This window comes from Accipiter gentilis, chromosome 20 (genome assembly GCF_929443795.1).
Source record: "Accipiter gentilis chromosome 20, bAccGen1.1, whole genome shotgun sequence".
NCBI classification, from domain to species: domain Eukaryota; kingdom Metazoa; phylum Chordata; class Aves; order Accipitriformes; family Accipitridae; genus Astur; species Astur gentilis.
The window spans coordinates 13,514,951-13,532,357 of record NC_064899.1 but is presented as its reverse complement, the minus strand read 5'-3'; the positions used below and the strand labels follow the sequence as shown (position 1 = coordinate 13,532,357).

Sequence of the window (17,407 nt, the reverse complement as noted above, 5' to 3'; positions counted from 1 at the left end):
CACTAAGGTGTGAGTACTGCAATTGCAGAAGGCAACCTGAGCATCAGCAGGTGATAAAGAGGAAATTGAAGGAAAGGAAGAAAAAGCTTCAGCTGTTCAACTCTAATATGAACTTGCTCTTTTTCACAGAGCCTCTTTCCAACATGACTATGTTCTATTTGTTGGCTTTCCCTTTACGTCTTTACAAATAAATGTGTCTAGTACAACCTGAACAACAACATTTTAAGGTTTCAGTTGCAGCTATAACTTCACAACTTCATTTACAGTGTTTAGCATGTAGGAAATTAAAAAGCACAACCAACTAGTGACGGATTGATGGACATTTTTTTAATGGTCCGAGTTAAATGTTTCTGAGAATTTATATTTATTTGAATAAATAAATTCGCTCTTGGGTGAGTGTCTGAGGGAATTTGTATGATGCCTTGTGTTTTATAAATGGCATAGAAATGAGTCAGACTGTTCAGTCTTGGTATTGTACCAATATTTGAAAATACCTAGCAGATGGTTTACTAGAACTTTCTACAACAAATAAAAGGTACAAGTTAACCTCACAAAACAAATTAGCACAGAGAATATTCATATATCAACAGCACTGATATATTGTTCTTTCTCTTCCAACTCAGTGTCATTGACCATCATCTCTAACACCATCCCATGAGACTTGTGCTGGATCACAGTATAGTAAAAACGGAGAAAGGGGGAGGAAGAGGCAGCAGCAATTTCTGCAAAAATGTTAAGAGTTATTAATATAATTTTAGGATAAAACTAATACTTCCCCCCCCCCCCCCCCAAATTTTCAATGGCTACTTCTATTTTGTTCTCTTCAAACACTGAATGGAAGCCTTTCTTTCTAGTGAGTGAGACTTCCCATTTTTCATTCACAAGCACAATGCTGCTGTACCTGATTTTCAGTTCCTGCAGGTGGCAGTTCAGGCCCCAACTCAAAAACCTAATCAAACACACATTCCAACTCTTCTCCCCTGACATGAACCTATGTCTAAGCATCAAACTTCTGAATCATCTGCTACAAAAGCTGACCTCAACCTACAGCTAGCACCGAGCATGCTGGCAGCCCTTCCCCTGGTGGGCATCTACATGCTTCAGTGCAGGCATGCGCTTCCATGCTTTACAGTATGCAGAAGCATTTGCCCAAAATCACAGTGGCAGTCAGATGAATGCATGTGATCAAAGCTCAAGAGTCCTGACTTCTGCTTTGGAACTGCCAGACGTTCTCCACTCCAATTCATACAGGATACAATCTCTCCACAAAGTCAATGGGAGTTTGGTCATCAACTTTCATGAGTTCAGGAACTGACCCATAATGTTTTATAAAACAACAAAAAGGAACGTATTTATGGTTTTATTATTATCCCTAATAAGGAAATAAGGAGAAAGAAAACACAGTACATGGTCTAGTCTATATGCACATGTGTTACTTGTATTAATATCAATGGGATTTAAAAGTACATATGGAGAGGATAAGATATATCCCTATGTGTTCAGCCATATGCTTAAGGAAGCTCCCCAAATGCTTGTAAATACGATCATGCTTTCTAACATACTATGTATTTATTTGAACAACGTTAAATCTCTAAACCCTACTTTCCAGTCCATTAAAGCCTCAAATAATTGTTTACTTCCAGTTTAAAGTTACTCTCTTTTTTAGCCATTAGAATACTGCCTGTAACCACATTTCCACAATATTCAGGGAATTAGAGAATTGATAATAACTCTCCCATTATCCAAAGGGATACCTCTCCGGGAAAAGAAATACTCAAGATGAACTATATTTTAGTGAGGAATTCTTTCCAGAAGATCTTGGGACAGGCCCAAAATGTGTAGCTGAAAGGTCTGGAATGCTACTTACACAACAAACGTGTTCATGCTGTAGACCTCGGACAACTATATTCCTTCTGGAGGCCAAAGGCCTTGAAAGCTAGTCATTCTTCTGGATAGACTTGTTCTCATTTCATTTTTTTTTTTTTTTTTTTTTTTTTTTTTTTTTTTTTTTCCTCCTTTTGAACACAGGACAAGTGTCTGACCCACTAGGCACAAGAGGGTTATTCTGGATTTCCCTTGTGGAAGAAGACGTCAGAATTCATCCCATGATTTATGATCTGGTGCAAGTTATTTTGGAATAAAATAGCCAAAGTATTTATGGAATATCCAATGCCTGTCAGCAAATTATGCTCATGCAACTGATCATTTTATTTGGTTTATCTTTTACTTCCTTCCAGTTGAGACTTGGTAACTGACCTTATGAACATTCTTAACTATAGTTTTATCCATTAAAAAGATGATTGAGATGGTTTAACTTCTTCAACTTCTGGATTAACTTCTTCAACTACTGTTGTAGCCACAAATATAAAACAATACTCATGGAGGCATAGTCATGACATTCATAGTGCCCTTACCACCTTACATGCAAATGCAATGCAAAACTAAAAGCCAACTTTCTTTATATCTGGCTGCCAAAAATCACCTTCTTTGCTTGCTTGATGTAACCCTTTGGATGCCAAGGCAATATGGATGTTTACTTTTTTTAATATCAACCAGAACAAAAGTTTATATTGTGGTATTACAACTTTTTTTTCTTGCTGTTTCTTTTTGACTGTAAACAAGATTTGAGAGCTCAGCTTTTATTTCACCTTTTAAATCCCAGTTTACAATAAAAATCCCAAATCAGACTTCTTCCTACTGAAATATTTCTTACTTTGTGATATAGAAAAACAAAACAAACAGTCATCATCTTTTTAAACTACATCAATGAATGGTGAAGCCAAATCCGGTTTCCCAGCAAGGAATTATTAAAAGACAGAAATAGTCCAATGACCACAGGAAATCTTTAAGCACCAAAATGGGGACAAAGGTCTCCTGGGGAAAAGACAATATTTCCTACATGGTCATTCATGTCTCCTTGTAATACAATACAGGGGTATTGTTTGTTTGTCTGCTTAAGTAGATGCATAGAATAAAATTAGAAACAAAACCTGACTATGAAAACATTTTAAACACTAGATGCAGGCACATGCGTTGCAATACGTGCCATCACAACTATGTTGTGATGCTTCTTTCTAACGTATAACCAGCTAGACCTTTGATCATTAATACATACACCATTCTTGCCTCATTGTAATAAAGGCCACCAACCTCCAGCAGGATCTTTGGCTTCAGGTCATACTGCATCTTGCTGCAATCTTAATATTGGCCATAAAATTTGTCAAAACAATAGGAGAAATACTCTAGAATAGATCCACTTTATAGTCAGCCCCCTCCCCCAAGGAATTTAGTCAAGGAATGTAAACCCAAAGATTTATTTTTGTGCTCTGGTCATGCCTGGGGTAGACTGCTGTGTTGCTAAATTCCCTACTCTGAAATCAAGAGCAAGACAAAGTTAACAGGCCTCAATATGCAAAAACATCTTGAGATAGCCCTCCAAGGACCATGGCCTGAAGGTACAGAAATAAGCATTATCCCCACCATGAAGACAGTTCAGAAAAAGGCACGTGGCCCACAGCTTACCTCAACATAGTCCCTGGCATGGCCCCAGTCTCTCTTAGCATCCAGATTGCCCAGGCTGAAACAATCCAGCTGTCCGAGGTGAATCTTTGCTACCGATCGGCTAATTTTTCGAGTAACAAAGTTAGCCCCTGGAATAGAAATAAAACGTAGTATCAGCACAGAGTAACAGTGGCAGATAACTGGCTACAAGAAACACCTTGTATAGCTCCGCACATGGTGCTTTCAGTCTTCATTCACTCCCCTCTCACCAACTAGACCCGTGCCATCTTTTATCGTTTGAGTAGGCTAAGAAGCTTCCAGTGCGAGTGTCACATTAGCTGCACTTTCACAGCAAAGATCTTTCTTTGTGGGACTTCTTAAGCATTCCTAATTTGCTGCCTCAGTATTCAGTCCAGGCATAAAGCCAAAGAAAATCATTTGGAATGTCAGTTCTTAAACACAAAATGCAAAAGGTTACATAAAGAAGAGAGACATCTTAGACCACCCTCAAGTTTTTTGTTGCCATTTCTTTTTTCTTTTTTATAATTTTTTTTAAGGAATGCATATATCTAAATAAATTAGTTCTTCTTCTTTTTTTAAAAAAAAAAAAAGGGACTATCCAAATACTACATATTCTCCAAAGGACTGTTCTGGTTAACTGCATTCTACTTTTCTAGTTATTTGGGATTCTTTGTCCCCCAGGTTCAGTGAGAACATGAAATTGTGATTTCAACTTTATCTGTTGAAGGCTGTTCAGTATTTTATCATACTTCGATATTTTGTTCACTGTATTGCTTTCAAAAATTTGTGTACCCATTTCTGCTCCCTGTAGAGTTGCTTTAAATAATATTTGTTTCTAGTCATTTTCATATCTTGATTTTTAGATTATGACAGCTGTGTTTCTAAAATGCGGTTGATAGTCTCCTCAAAAGCAGAGGGATTTGAATTTAGACCACGAGTTCAGGCTAAACAAGCCCAATGGCATTTGCACACTAATGGGCCAAAAAATTAAAATTACATGCCTTTTTTTAATGGCAAAAAAAAAAAAAAAAAAAAAAAGATTGAGTGGTGACAGATGATACCTCATGCTGATGGAAAGCAGGAAAGTTGGTGAAAATTACTGCACTTGTAAAATGCTCTTAGCAAATTTCAAAAGTCCTAAGTAGTGCAGATGGTACATTCAATGCATATATGTAGTTTTTTTCATTATGGAACTCTGCTCTTGAGATATGCATCTCAATATTTTCTGTTTCTTGTCAAACAAATGATAGGCTGCTGCAAAATTATTAAATAATATTGAAGTAATTTTTCAGACTACTAATTTTTCCTGTAAAGTCAAGAGCACTACAGTACCTTTTTGTGTCATTTGACTCTGTTAAAAGTAAAAAAAAAAAAAAAAAAAAAAAAAAAAAAGCTCACCTGTAAGAACCATGTGGAACGAAGCATTTAAATAATTCAGATCTTACCACAGGAATAAGATAGAATTTTAATTTTTTGTCAACTGCTGAACTAATTGGAACTCCAGTTATTAGCCATTTAGAATATATCATTAGTTTATGCTTGTTTTTTAAAGGATGAAAATCATGTAATTTCCATGTACCCTGAAAAACTGTTCATGTATAAAGGAAGCTTACAATATAGTGTGACTTGCAAAATTTCAGAAATAAAATATACTGGAGAGTTTTTTCTATAGCAATGTTCCTCAAAAATTGGACAAATGAGTCAACTGCAGGATGAAAGCCCAAGCCCTTCTTCCAGACTGCACCCTGCATACTCACCAGGAGAAATATGATTATCCCAAAGATAAACCAGTGCAAACCACAGGACCGACACAGTGACTCTGCTATTGCCATTTCTGAAAGCAAAGTACTGTGGTTCCCCTGTTCCTGGCTGGACGGGCTTGCAGTGGGAGTGCAGTTCTGGCTTAACAGAAACCAGTGACAGAGTCTCTTTGGCTTAGTCAGACTGGCACTTCTCCAAAGACTGTTTCCATTTTTTACGTTATCAAAGTGCTTTGAGATCTTCACACAGATTATTACTAAGTAATTAAAAAACAGTCTCAAATTATTACACAAACTTATTAGGATTTGCTCTGAAACTTCCTAACCTTCTGCACTTTCAGTTAGCATTATTATTCAGTAAATAACAGTTGAGGGAGAAGCATTTTTTTTTTTTAGGATAAAGTATACGGCTTTATGTTCCAGACTCCAACTGAGTAATAAGCAAAAGTGGACGCTTTCAACGCTACATTCCCATTTGCAGTAAAAGCAGTGAGAGTTCTACTCATCATCTACATTAAAGCAAGTTTTACTGTCAGCTTGCATGACTAATGAATGTCAGCTTTCATTTTGGAGCAACCACTTCCTCAGCACACACACAAAAAAGCATATTAGGTTGTGCGTGTGAGAGATTGGACATATGCTATCAACTTAACTTGAAATATATGAAAGATACTGCACAAGAAAAAGCAGCTTCATCTAGCACAACACAGCAAATACTAGTAACTGCTGTCTTCTTGCAGAGTCACTGATAACTGGAGAGAAATGCTCTTCAAAGATCTCCAAGCAAAAATCAGAATATACCTCAAAAGGCTGAAATGAAGAATTAAAGAGCACCACAGTGAAAAACTAAAACCTTTATTTTCCAGAAATATTCCAGTAAGGGTTCAACAAAATAATACCAACCCTTTTCATGGAAGTACCTCAGCATTAAAGTTGCGGAAGAAAACTATGCTGCTGTTCATTCTGAGAAATGCGAGTAGAATTTTTTTTCATGCAACCAAGGACTGAATGGCGCATTTCAGAAGCATTTAAATGATATGGTTCATATACAATGTTTAAATACTGATTCTCTTCAAACAGTATCTTAAAATATCCCATTACACTATATGTTTGATCCCATGCCATTAAATGCACATCATAACAAGAATTTAAGCTGATGCCCACTGGAGTCATACAAAATAGTTAAGGCTATGTCAGCATTTCCATTAAAAAGCCCTGTCCTAGGGGTTTGCAATCAGGCTATAAAATCTTGCTTTGGCCTGAAACTTGGCAGACGTAATGTCTCTTTCCTCAGGAGTGATTCTATCTAAAAGGTCTGTGTGGAGTGCTACAGATATCTTTATATAACTGAATACAAAGTACCTTTTGAGACACAGAGGTGGTTAGCTTCCTTCTTCCTCAGGAGGTATCGAGGACTTGCTGATGTTGAACCTACAAGAGCACTTTCCTCTATGGAATGGCCAGTTAGTGCCAACAAGAGTGTCAATAGAGCTGCTGGTGTGTTAACCACTTCACCCTCTATGTCGATTTTCATCGGATCAGGATGTTGCAGCAGCTAAAATGCCACCAGCTATCACAGCTGAATAAGGCCTACTTTATTATGCTACTAACATTACTAATTCATGTGGAAACATGTTGGTGGTAGCAACACAAACTAGCTCACATTGGTGGGGAAGAGAGATGTCCAAGTCCCACATTTGTCTCCTGGCTTTGTACTACTTCCTCAGTTCAGAGAGATTTTGTAAAACACACCTCACTCTCGCTCACACCTAGTACGAATGAACATGGAGTGATCAAAACTCTATTAAATGGATGATGTATTTTGACTTATCCGAACACTTTCAAAATGTGTGAGGGTAGCACTGTTCTGGGAGCTCACTATCCTACAGTAACCAAGAGGAGAGTCATTCTTGCTCCCTCAGTAGGGCCACGCATGCTGGGCTAACTGCCTTGCATAGTTATCTATGCAGCAAATACATCCAAACCACGATGGGCCACAGTATGCTCTGGTTTGTGTCGCTACTGACAGCACTGGAATTGCTGTACTGGAACAGCAGAGATGTGCCCAGATGTTGCAAAGGATGCTTTGGTGTGTCTGCACATTTCTGCAGTTACAAACAGCCTTGGTTGAGCAGTGCCTGACAAGTTTTTATATTTTAAAAGAGGCCTTAAACATGAATTTTCATTATATTAACAGCTCTTTCAGGAACCCTGGGCATTAGCTTAGATTTGTTTTCAAAACCCAAGCCCTCCCTCTGAGATCATTAGCATTCCAATAGGAACCATAAGGTCTGATTTACAAACCCGATTTATCCTAGATACTATTTTAAGCAAGGATTCCTCATCAAGCAGACCTGATCTGTAAAACATATAACTTGTCAGCAAGCCAGTATAGGAACAATACTACAATAAAAAGAAATAGCAAAGGTATAATGCAATAGCTTCTGCTCTCCAGCCCAGGCCTGTCGCCCGCTGCACTGCCTGGCTCAGGGTGGAAAACAGGTCGCACAGCTCATCCCTCCAAGAAGGACACTGCCTACATCTGGCAAAGATACAGTTTTGAAAGATGGACACACGTCTTGTTAACATGTATTTAAAACTACTGCTTTAGGAAGCACGCTCTCGACTCACCTACAGTTCCAAAGCTGGAAGCTCCGAGAAAAAAAAATCTGGGTCTCTACATTAATACCCCATTCCTTTTATCAGCACTGGGGTTTCACCTCTTGTGTATCATCAGGAAACTGGCTGTTTGAAGTAGGTGTTTTTCTCTGGACTCTGTGATTCCAGCAGCCAAAGGAAAGCCAAAGGCAGCCAAATGGATGAAGCAGCTTTAAGAGCCTTTGTTACAGTAACTATTTCTCTTCAAGAACCCTGGTTTTCCAAGCTCTCAATGCTACATACAAAACTCAACAGGTGACAAAATTGCAGTCTTAGGAAGACTGCTATCCCTGTATAACACTAGTTGTTTCATGCATAAGACAATCCATCATTAATCCTAGTAATATCACAGAATAACAGTCAATCTGATAGCACTTAATAGCAATATTTATCTATCAGCTGAGATGCAGCCCAAGCAGTCTATCAAGCTGCCATAACATCTTTTTTTTTTTTTTTTTTTTTTTTCATTTTGCATAAAATATGATAAAAAGATTTCTGTCTCTAAAGATGCTGGCACAAGAAAAAGGGTGGGTTTTTTTTCCTCCAAGTTTCTACAATTCTGGCATAGATTCTAGTGGAAGCCTAACATGTTCAAACACATTATGTACCCAGTGCTTCTACTAACCCAAAGGAACATATTTCTTTTAACATATATGTATTGTAAATGATACATTTAATGAGATCATTAAAATGTTTTGATTGCCTGAAAATCCACATTGCTCATAATTTCCAATCTGTGAGAAGATTTTCCACTTTTGTAACAAGCTGAAATTAAAAAACAAAGCAACATCCAGTTTTTCTAAGGGAAGAAGTCTGGAGCTTCCTTTAGCTTATACTGATGAAAATCAATAACAATTATTCTGAAGTCAATAGAGTTATGTCAATGTATACCAGATGAAAAATCAAGTTACAGATCTTTAAATTAACCTTCCATATTTTGGATTTGAATGGAATTTTCAACCATACCCTGATCAAAACAAATGATACAGTACTGCATTTTGGTAAAACTAGTATAGCAGCTACTTAGTGTATATTAAACACACATGCATTTTAATTGTGAATCCACTCTCAATTTAAAATAACAAATTATTCTTCTCACAACAACAATTATACAAAGTGGAAACATCACTGTTTGGAAACAAAGCAAAAATCACTGTTAAAAGTTTTGGGTGGTTTTTTTTTTTTTTTTCCTTCCCAGCTCTTCATAATATCCTGCAAATTTTACACAGCAAGTACAGCTACATTTGGATGAGCTTGCCAGAAAGCCCACAATCAGAGTTTTGTAAAATGAAATATATATGAAATAAGGGTCATATGATTCATAAGCAACTCATTGTAAAGTCATGCACTGCATGGGAAACATCTTCCTGACCTGAGCAATAAATCATTTTATTTCCTGAAACATGAGATATAGTGCTTTAATCCTTACATTTTAATCCTGTATAGCCTAGCTGGAAATATTTTGCTTCATCATAATATTTCCAATCTCTTTCTCTATCCTTTAAAATTGTAATAGTACCTTATGATAGTGGGTTTCTCAGATTTTTCATACATTTGCAATGTTTTTCAAATATTTTCGGTTTACACGCCCCCAACTATTTTCCAATGGACATGTGAGATCTCTAAACAGGAAAGATAAAGCTACTGATAATAGGCTTGTTTCTAAAAGTTATTCTTCATCAACCCCCTGGGAAATCACCACATAATAATAAAATCCACAGATCACAGATTGAAAGCAATGGTCCAATAACATGAGGATAAAAATTATCAAGTGATCCTCATTTGGTATTACTTTAAGATGTGCGATTTCAATAAAATGAAGCGGTACTAATTCCTTTAAATATTGGTATCAAAGACATTAATTGGCACATCAATTGAATTATTTCCTTTTCTAATACATTGACACACATTTTGAACTTTCCAATGCCAAAAGTAAAATGTGCTAAGTCTGCTTGGCCCCATTTTCCATTTGCACTGCCACACTTTTCAATGGAATTCCTTGGGTAATGGAAAATATACTACCACCTGTATTTTAAAAATGAGGAGACTGAGGCAGAAAGGTAAAGGCGTGCAGAGGTAGGGCGCATCAGCAGCAGGAGGACAGCATGCTGGAGGGGTCTAATGCTCTTCAACCCAAGAGAACCTCTGCCCTCAACATCCACTTGCACACTAAGAACATTTGGACAGCTGAAGGCAACAGGAGGTCATATAAACTAGGCATGGAGGAACCCAAAATTAATGATTTTTATAATCTAAGGGGAAGATAAGAGTGAGAGACAAATCTTGTGAGGAATGACAGGGTATAGAAATTGGGAGGGAATGCAGAAAGTAGGGAGACTTTTCTTTTACCCAGCGGGCGGAAAGATAGCATGAAGCTTACCTGGAGGGACAACTAGTAGGCCATGTAAAAGAGGCACATGGAAGTAGGGTGAGACACTATCGAGCACCACCAGAGGATGAGAATCAGAGGTGATGTTTGCCATAGCACGGCGAGCCATGCTGCCCTGTGATTCAGTGGAGCTAACCCTCCACTGAGGATCTGTCATCAGGGCTTTAAATTCTTCACGACTGTTCTGCATACAAACAGATAGAGGTTTCCACCTCCCAAAGAAAAATGACAGGATGATTTCTATGACTACACAGCAGCAGTTCTCTAAAATGACCGTGAAAAAATGACATTTAATTAGCAGACAATCTGCATGGGTAATGGGTAACGTTAGATGCTATTAGATTTCACATCCAAAATACCCTTATTCAGGATTAATTACAAATCTCAGATCTATCATATGGGGTTGGTAAAAGGATAGGGTGACATGCCAGCAATAACTGCTGGGCAAAAGGTGCTATTTTAGTATATTTCCTCCATATAATTTTTCTTAAATTAAAATATTTTCCCCTCAGGAACTGTATGCTGAACAGGAAAAGGTGAGGCATCAAAGATTCTTATAAAGGAAAAACCAAACATTAATACTGAAAACAATATGTGAAAGTGTTATTCCTGTTCCCAAGTTTATGCTGTTAATGGCACTTACATAAACAGAGCAGCGTTTCGCTTACAGAAAACTTAACCTTTTGCTCCAAACTATTCACTTTGATTTCTTAATCGCAGTTCATATACACTACATTGTAAAACAAAGGTAAATGTCTTTAGCCACTCTGATTTGTTAACACTCATTTAAGCCGTGTTTTTTTAAATTCTACAACTGAAGTTATTGAATTAAACCTCTCATTTAAGCTGTCGCAGAACTAGACAAGCCCTTGCATGTATGATCTATGGGTAAGCATGTGTGTGTTTGCTCATCAGCACAGACTCTTTATATTGTTTAAGCATGTGTAAACAATTGGAGTTAAGTACATGCTTTGCTGAATTGGTGCTACAATAGCTAGAAACGTATGCAACCAAAAGGAAAATCCAGCACCATGCACAAAATGGAATATCATACAGTCTAGGGCAACTTGCACTAAAAATGGATTTTAACTTAGCTTGTTAAAGAGCTATCAAAGTTCAGACATCTGTGCCCTTAAATTTAACACCCCTTTCCTTTTCTCCCTGTTTTTCCCCTCCTCCATTCTCTCAGCAACCAGTAGCACATCAAAAAACGTGCTGTTTGATGGTTCAAGCTGCGACATTCAGCCTCTACCCTAGTGCTCCCTTGAGATGAAGCAGGCAAGGCTTTTAATCTTACCTGGTGACACATGACTGACTAATACAGTTTCTTGGACCTTCTGACCTCTGGGGGACTAAGTCAGCTTGGGCTCTCAGCCTCTCCAGGTGGCTGAGACATCAGCTTGTGGTGGGCCATGGTATAATGAAAGTTTTGCACGGGTCTTCCAGGTCTTTCTGTGCACCCATATTAGTGTTAACTTTTAATGTGCAAATTTCTGGGTATAAAATGTGCCACTTCAAGTCAGGGGTAAAAAAACTTTCATTTACTTCGACTGAAGGCAAAAGAGTGTAATAAGAACTAGCCTTAAAACCAGTCACAGTAGCATACAACTTTGCTGAGTCAGTGCTGATGTATTTTCTTGGAGAGAGAAAAATGGTTTAGCTACAGCCAGATAACTTATTTGAAACTTTGCCTCCCACACAAACTAATAAGCAGTCCTAGACAGGCTTGACACATACCGTATAACTCAAGATGTTCCTAAATCCATGTACCTCCCCTTTGAGCTTTGTTGCTCAACTGTTTTTCTCTTAGGACTTTCTTCTGGTTAGCTTTGTGACAGCGGTAATCCTCAAGGCACCCTTTAGGCCCTCAACACATCATCTGGTAAATGTGTTTCAATTTTCATAAACCTCCCTTTGCTACAGGAGTCCTGGTGCCACCAAGAGGTGTCCTGAAACACAGTTGAATTGTATTTCCGGGGAGCTGGAAAGAGCCATGGGCAAACAGCTCATTGAGAAGTAACAAGGTGGGAACTAGCGAGAGCTGGAGGGAAGGAGAAAAAGAAGTCTCAGCTTCTACAAATAGAGGAGGCACAATTTTTTCTAGTACTTGAACAGGGCACATAAAACGCAAGGCGCTACATTTCCTTCCATCTTCTGTGTTATGAATAACTAGATTCTCAGCTAGGATGTGGTGAGAAGTACATCTCCAACACCCATGATGATCCCAACAATTCAATATACGAATTGTCAATTGGAATGGTCTGCAATTACCAGTACAAGGACGTATTGTTCCAGCTACAGATACCACTTCAGACTCACAACAAACTAATCAAGGAAATGCATGGCTCTGACAGAAAAGTAGGAAAAAAAAAAAAAATCTTCACAGCGTGTGCTGCGGTGTGCAGTCAAACTGGTGTGTGAGCAGGGGTACGTGAAAAGCTCACACTGCTTTCAGCCCACTCCGCCTGCCCCGGCTGTCCCCATTTCCCAAGCTCTGCTTCTGCACAGGGACCAGTGGGGCTGCTGAGGACAGAACAGGACAACACTGGAGTTGTTATCTTGGATAAAACTAGAGCAACACCTCTCAACCGCAGTATTTTAACAACAAACCCCCTTGGAACAAGCTTTAAAGTAACTGGGGGGGGGGGGGGGGGGGGAGGCACGGAACCCAAACCTAAAGTAAACCCCCAACCCTAACAGTCTAAGAAGAGAATAGGAGGGAAAGGCAGAGACAAGCTGACAATCTACCAAGAAGACTGCAAGCCAACAAAGACAGCATGTCCCTTCTGCTCCTGAAAGACTTGGACATGTTTGGCCTAGTTGTGTTGACCTCCTGTATTCAGAGCCAATAAAAACATTATTTCACCTAGCTGTAGTTACTGCTGGTTGCTTAAACTTCCCACAAAAAGTTATGTCCTTATTTCAGAGCAGGCCGTGATCGCTCTCGGGGGACCCTGAAGTTAAGCAAGGGTGCTATGGCTTCCACACCCAAAACCCCGAACTGGAAATGCCACCAGGCAGAGGGCAGCTCTCCCACAGGCAGAAAAGATACGTCAGGAGGTTGCATAAAAGCCATTGCTGAGAGTGAACTCCCTTCTGGGACGAACCCTGGCCATGCTGCTGATTTTTCACTTTAAAATGAAAAAGGCACTGAGGCAAAGAAATGGACACTATTATTTACTGAGAAAATCACTTGAATAGAGGAAATCAGTAAAATTATAGCAGCTTTTTGGAAGGTACATACATTTCAATGAATATTCCCTTTTTCTAACACTGCCACTGAAACTGAATCCCACTCCTGCATTCTTTCTGTGTGGGAAGAGTGTGTCTCTAGTGTAATTAATAAATTAAATAAAAATAAATATGCAGCTATAAACCCAGAGAACTCAGTTTTCTGGCAAGATAAATTGGTGCAGTGTCACTTAAGTCAGATTACTTAAGTTTACAGAGAAGAATCCAAACTTAAATATTCCAGCATTAATGTGTCCAATTGCCACAAAAAATTTGCATAAGAAAATGTGAAACAAAACATTTGGAAAGTGATTAAATGGCAAAACCCAGAGCATCTAAATAAAATGTCCATTTACCACTGTTCAACTTGTCATGCTCACTACTGTTTCAGTATCAGAATTTTTAAGAACACTTCTTCCTTTGTGGACTCCTAAAATTCATTGTTATCCTGTTTTTGTGATATTTCCCATTTAAGTTAGTTTATACTTCCTCTAGGAACAGAAAAGGCAGTCAGATCACCTGCTGTTCTGAGATGCCTACAATACTTGAGCACAATGGGGTGAAACCAGGACAGAAAGTTAGCCCAATTCTGAATTTCCTGGCTTTGTATTTTTAGTGGGACCTTTCACATAAATTTAATATCCCCATAGGTACCTGTCCATGCTCTCAGAAAAACACACATGCACATACACACACTGTACATGTTCAGGAAGAAAGCTGTAAATTCTAGCACTAAAAGTTAGGATTATGTGTGCCAGTGGTGTTTTTGAATGCACAATGATAAAGTTTCACAAAACACCTCTAGATTAACTACACATTGTCATTTTTTCCCAATAGGATCGCCCTCTGTGCAGAGAATAGACTTGCTCTGACAGCAGAAACTATTGCCTTGTGAGAAATGAAGTAGGCAGGGGTCCTGTGGAGTCCGAAGCTAAACAAAGATATAGAACTGCAGAAAAAGAAATGATGGATTCACAGTTCAGTCTGATTAATGCTGCTATGGAAGAATGAATAAAAGCCTGGTTTCTTCTGAAAAGGTGCATAGAAAGTCACTTAAATCAAGGTGATTTAAGGTGATCAAGGTGACTACCAAGCCCCCAGATGCAAACAGATGGGAGTTTTATTTTGAGCATCAACCAATCAATCAATCAATGCAGACTTTTTTCTTTTTCATGCCTTAGTCTTTCACCCCCAAAATGGGGACATAATGCCAATGTTTTACAGGAATTTGAGAAAGTTAAGTATTTGTGAAACAATGAGAGAGAACTACCCTGGAAGAGTCCAAAAGGGATGAAATCGCTCAGTGCAAGGCTTGAAGAGTGGCCATGAAAGGAGCACAGAGCAAATCTGCTGTCAGAGAACTCCTTCCTTGCTCTTTCCCCCGCGAGATCGAACACCTAGTCATTCAGGTGAGAACTTTCCATCCTGTGTAAGGAATAAGGAAGGGGGAGCCTGTGGAGGGGGGAAGACAAAAGTGCAAACAAGGGCTTTATCAGAACAAAAGTTTGTGGAGGCACCCCTCGTTCAGTCATTACACAATTTTTGAGCTAATCAAGGTTGCACTGTTCCTTTTTCCCCCCTTTCATAGTTTTCAGGATGTATTCATATTTACCTCATTTCTTATGCCCACGCTAATGTCTTTGGCTGGTGAGGAAGACTGCAAGTGCCGTGGCCACAGAATTCTTCAACTTCCTGCTGCAGTCTAGAACCCACTTACAAAACTGGACAAAACTGCATTTTAAATAGTTTCCCAATGCACACTGAAGAGTTCATCTCTCAAAGGGCAGTTTACTGAGGGGCTCGAGGAGCAGGGAGGGAAATCACTGAAATTTAACCCTGAACCCCACGTGAACCCAGGGATTGGGACTGCATATTTTCCACTGTCCTGCCATCTGCTGCTTCACTGCACATGGTAATCTTTGGCAACCCCACTGAGAGCTGCCTGGGCTATGGCTCTGTTCAGACAGGGTGTAGAAAGAAAAGACACTGAGAATGTCATGGCTGGCTGACCAGACTACTGAGATCAGAGAGATTATGCCTCATTTGCTCACCAAGCCCTGCCAAAAGCAACACCATTTAACTGCAGGTACTCAAAACCCAACAGGCATGTTTAAAGGAATTCTAGGCTTAAAAAGAGGACCATTCATAATGCGCATTTGTTGGGGATACTGTAGCTACCACCTTTTGGCAATTATTCATGAGAGTTTTAAAAAAGTTTATAGTGCCCAGCATTTCAGGTACAAGTGATATCTGGCAGAAAGTATCGTACCTGATTTATAGGACACATGGACCTGGAAGATGACTCAAGGCAGGAATAAACAAAAGGGACCTAATAGCCCAGCAAACAGAGATAAACAGAGAGAAAAAACATAGCTGTTATTTTAAAGCAGCTACAGTCTGTTTATCTCCCGGCTGTGAAATGCTGCACAGTATGGGAGTGTGAGGGTTTGGTACTTACATGCATAACCTTCATATGTCATCTCATGACAAGGGACCTCCCTTGAGCTGCAGCCAAATCTACATTTGTTCCCCAGAGCACCCCATAGGCTCCAGATGCAGCAGGCGAAGAAACAGCTCTCAAACTCTGATTTCCTCTGACCACACTCTTCTGAATAAGGGCCCTAAGCCTTTTCGTGCTAAAGTACCAAATGTTTACCCGCAGAATTTAATATTTCAAAATGATGACTGTAAAAGCTCAGGAATATTTCAGAAGTGTCTTAGAGGTGCTAAGGGATATTTTCTAAGGGTGTTAGACCTGCAAGAAAATTACTGTAGGATACAGAGTTACTGTAGGATTTTTGAACCATATCATGCTGACACCAACCGCCTGCTATTAACATATCTCCCTGACCTTCCCTGCTTCTGCCAGAAGTACTAGAAATGAAGATGTAATTGTATATGTGTCTACAACAACATCCTGCCCTATTTCTTCACTCAAATACTGATCTTGGAAATGACAGTGCTTTCTCTCCTGTCTGCTTGGGAAAACAAAGGCACTTCAGTAAGATAAGCTTCTCCAGGGGCTGCAGAACTGTGGTTGGCAGATGTCAGGGTTGACAAATGTTCTTCTAATTGCAAAGGGACACTATGAAATTATCCTCTGACATGGAATAGACAGTCACTGTCACCCTTTCTTCTACCCTGCTGCTCTACTGCCTCCACTCTGTCTGCCTCACAGGGAGATCGGAAAAGAGACAGAAAAAGCGATGTAAGAGAGAAGGAACAGGCATCTTTTTCCCAGCTCCAGCTGTGTTGGAGCCAACAGGCTCTGTTGTTTTGATGGTTCCAGAGCCCTCTCATCTCATTTCATCTCTGCTTGACAGAAGAGCACAGCAGAGGTGGGAATGGCCTGCAGACTTACAGAGGGAGCTTCTGAAATCCTTAAGCTGTTCCCTCCTATAAATGGCCCTTCTCTGAGAGCTGGAGTCAAATAACCTCAACCCCAGCCTCTCGTTCATAGGTTCTGCACCTGGGTAGCCCTTGAGACTTGCAAGGGAGTTTTGCTAGTACTAAGCTTTGTAAATAAAAGGCAAGGCAGGAGCAACGTGTTAAAATCAGTAAGGCAAAGATATCAAACATGCTTTCCACAGTATTTTTTTTTTTATAATACAAATGCATAGCTTGAAGAGAGTAGGTTTGAAGTACAAAGCTACCCACTAACATTCTCAGTTTAAACTGCTTCTCTGCTGCTAAGCTCTACTGAATCAGAGATCCCCATTCCTACTCTCCTTGACTCATAACCTCAGTGACAGCCACGAAGCCAGGCAGACCCACTTCATAAAATGTACTAAATGAAGCAACTTTAAATAATAACAAGGACTGGCAGGTAGCCATGCTAGAGGAGGAA

General features: G+C 39.3%; 1 protein-coding gene across 1 annotated transcript in view; it reads right to left on the bottom strand.

The window, feature by feature from the left end:
• Positions 1-17,407, bottom strand: part of GMDS (GDP-mannose 4,6-dehydratase) — a 428,755-nt gene that overhangs the window by 227,299 nt on the left and 184,049 nt on the right. The window contains exon 7 of the mRNA XM_049823990.1: positions 3,523-3,650. Coding sequence (XP_049679947.1) covers positions 3,523-3,650 — 128 coding nt within the window. The remainder of the gene's footprint in view (positions 1-3,522; positions 3,651-17,407) is intronic.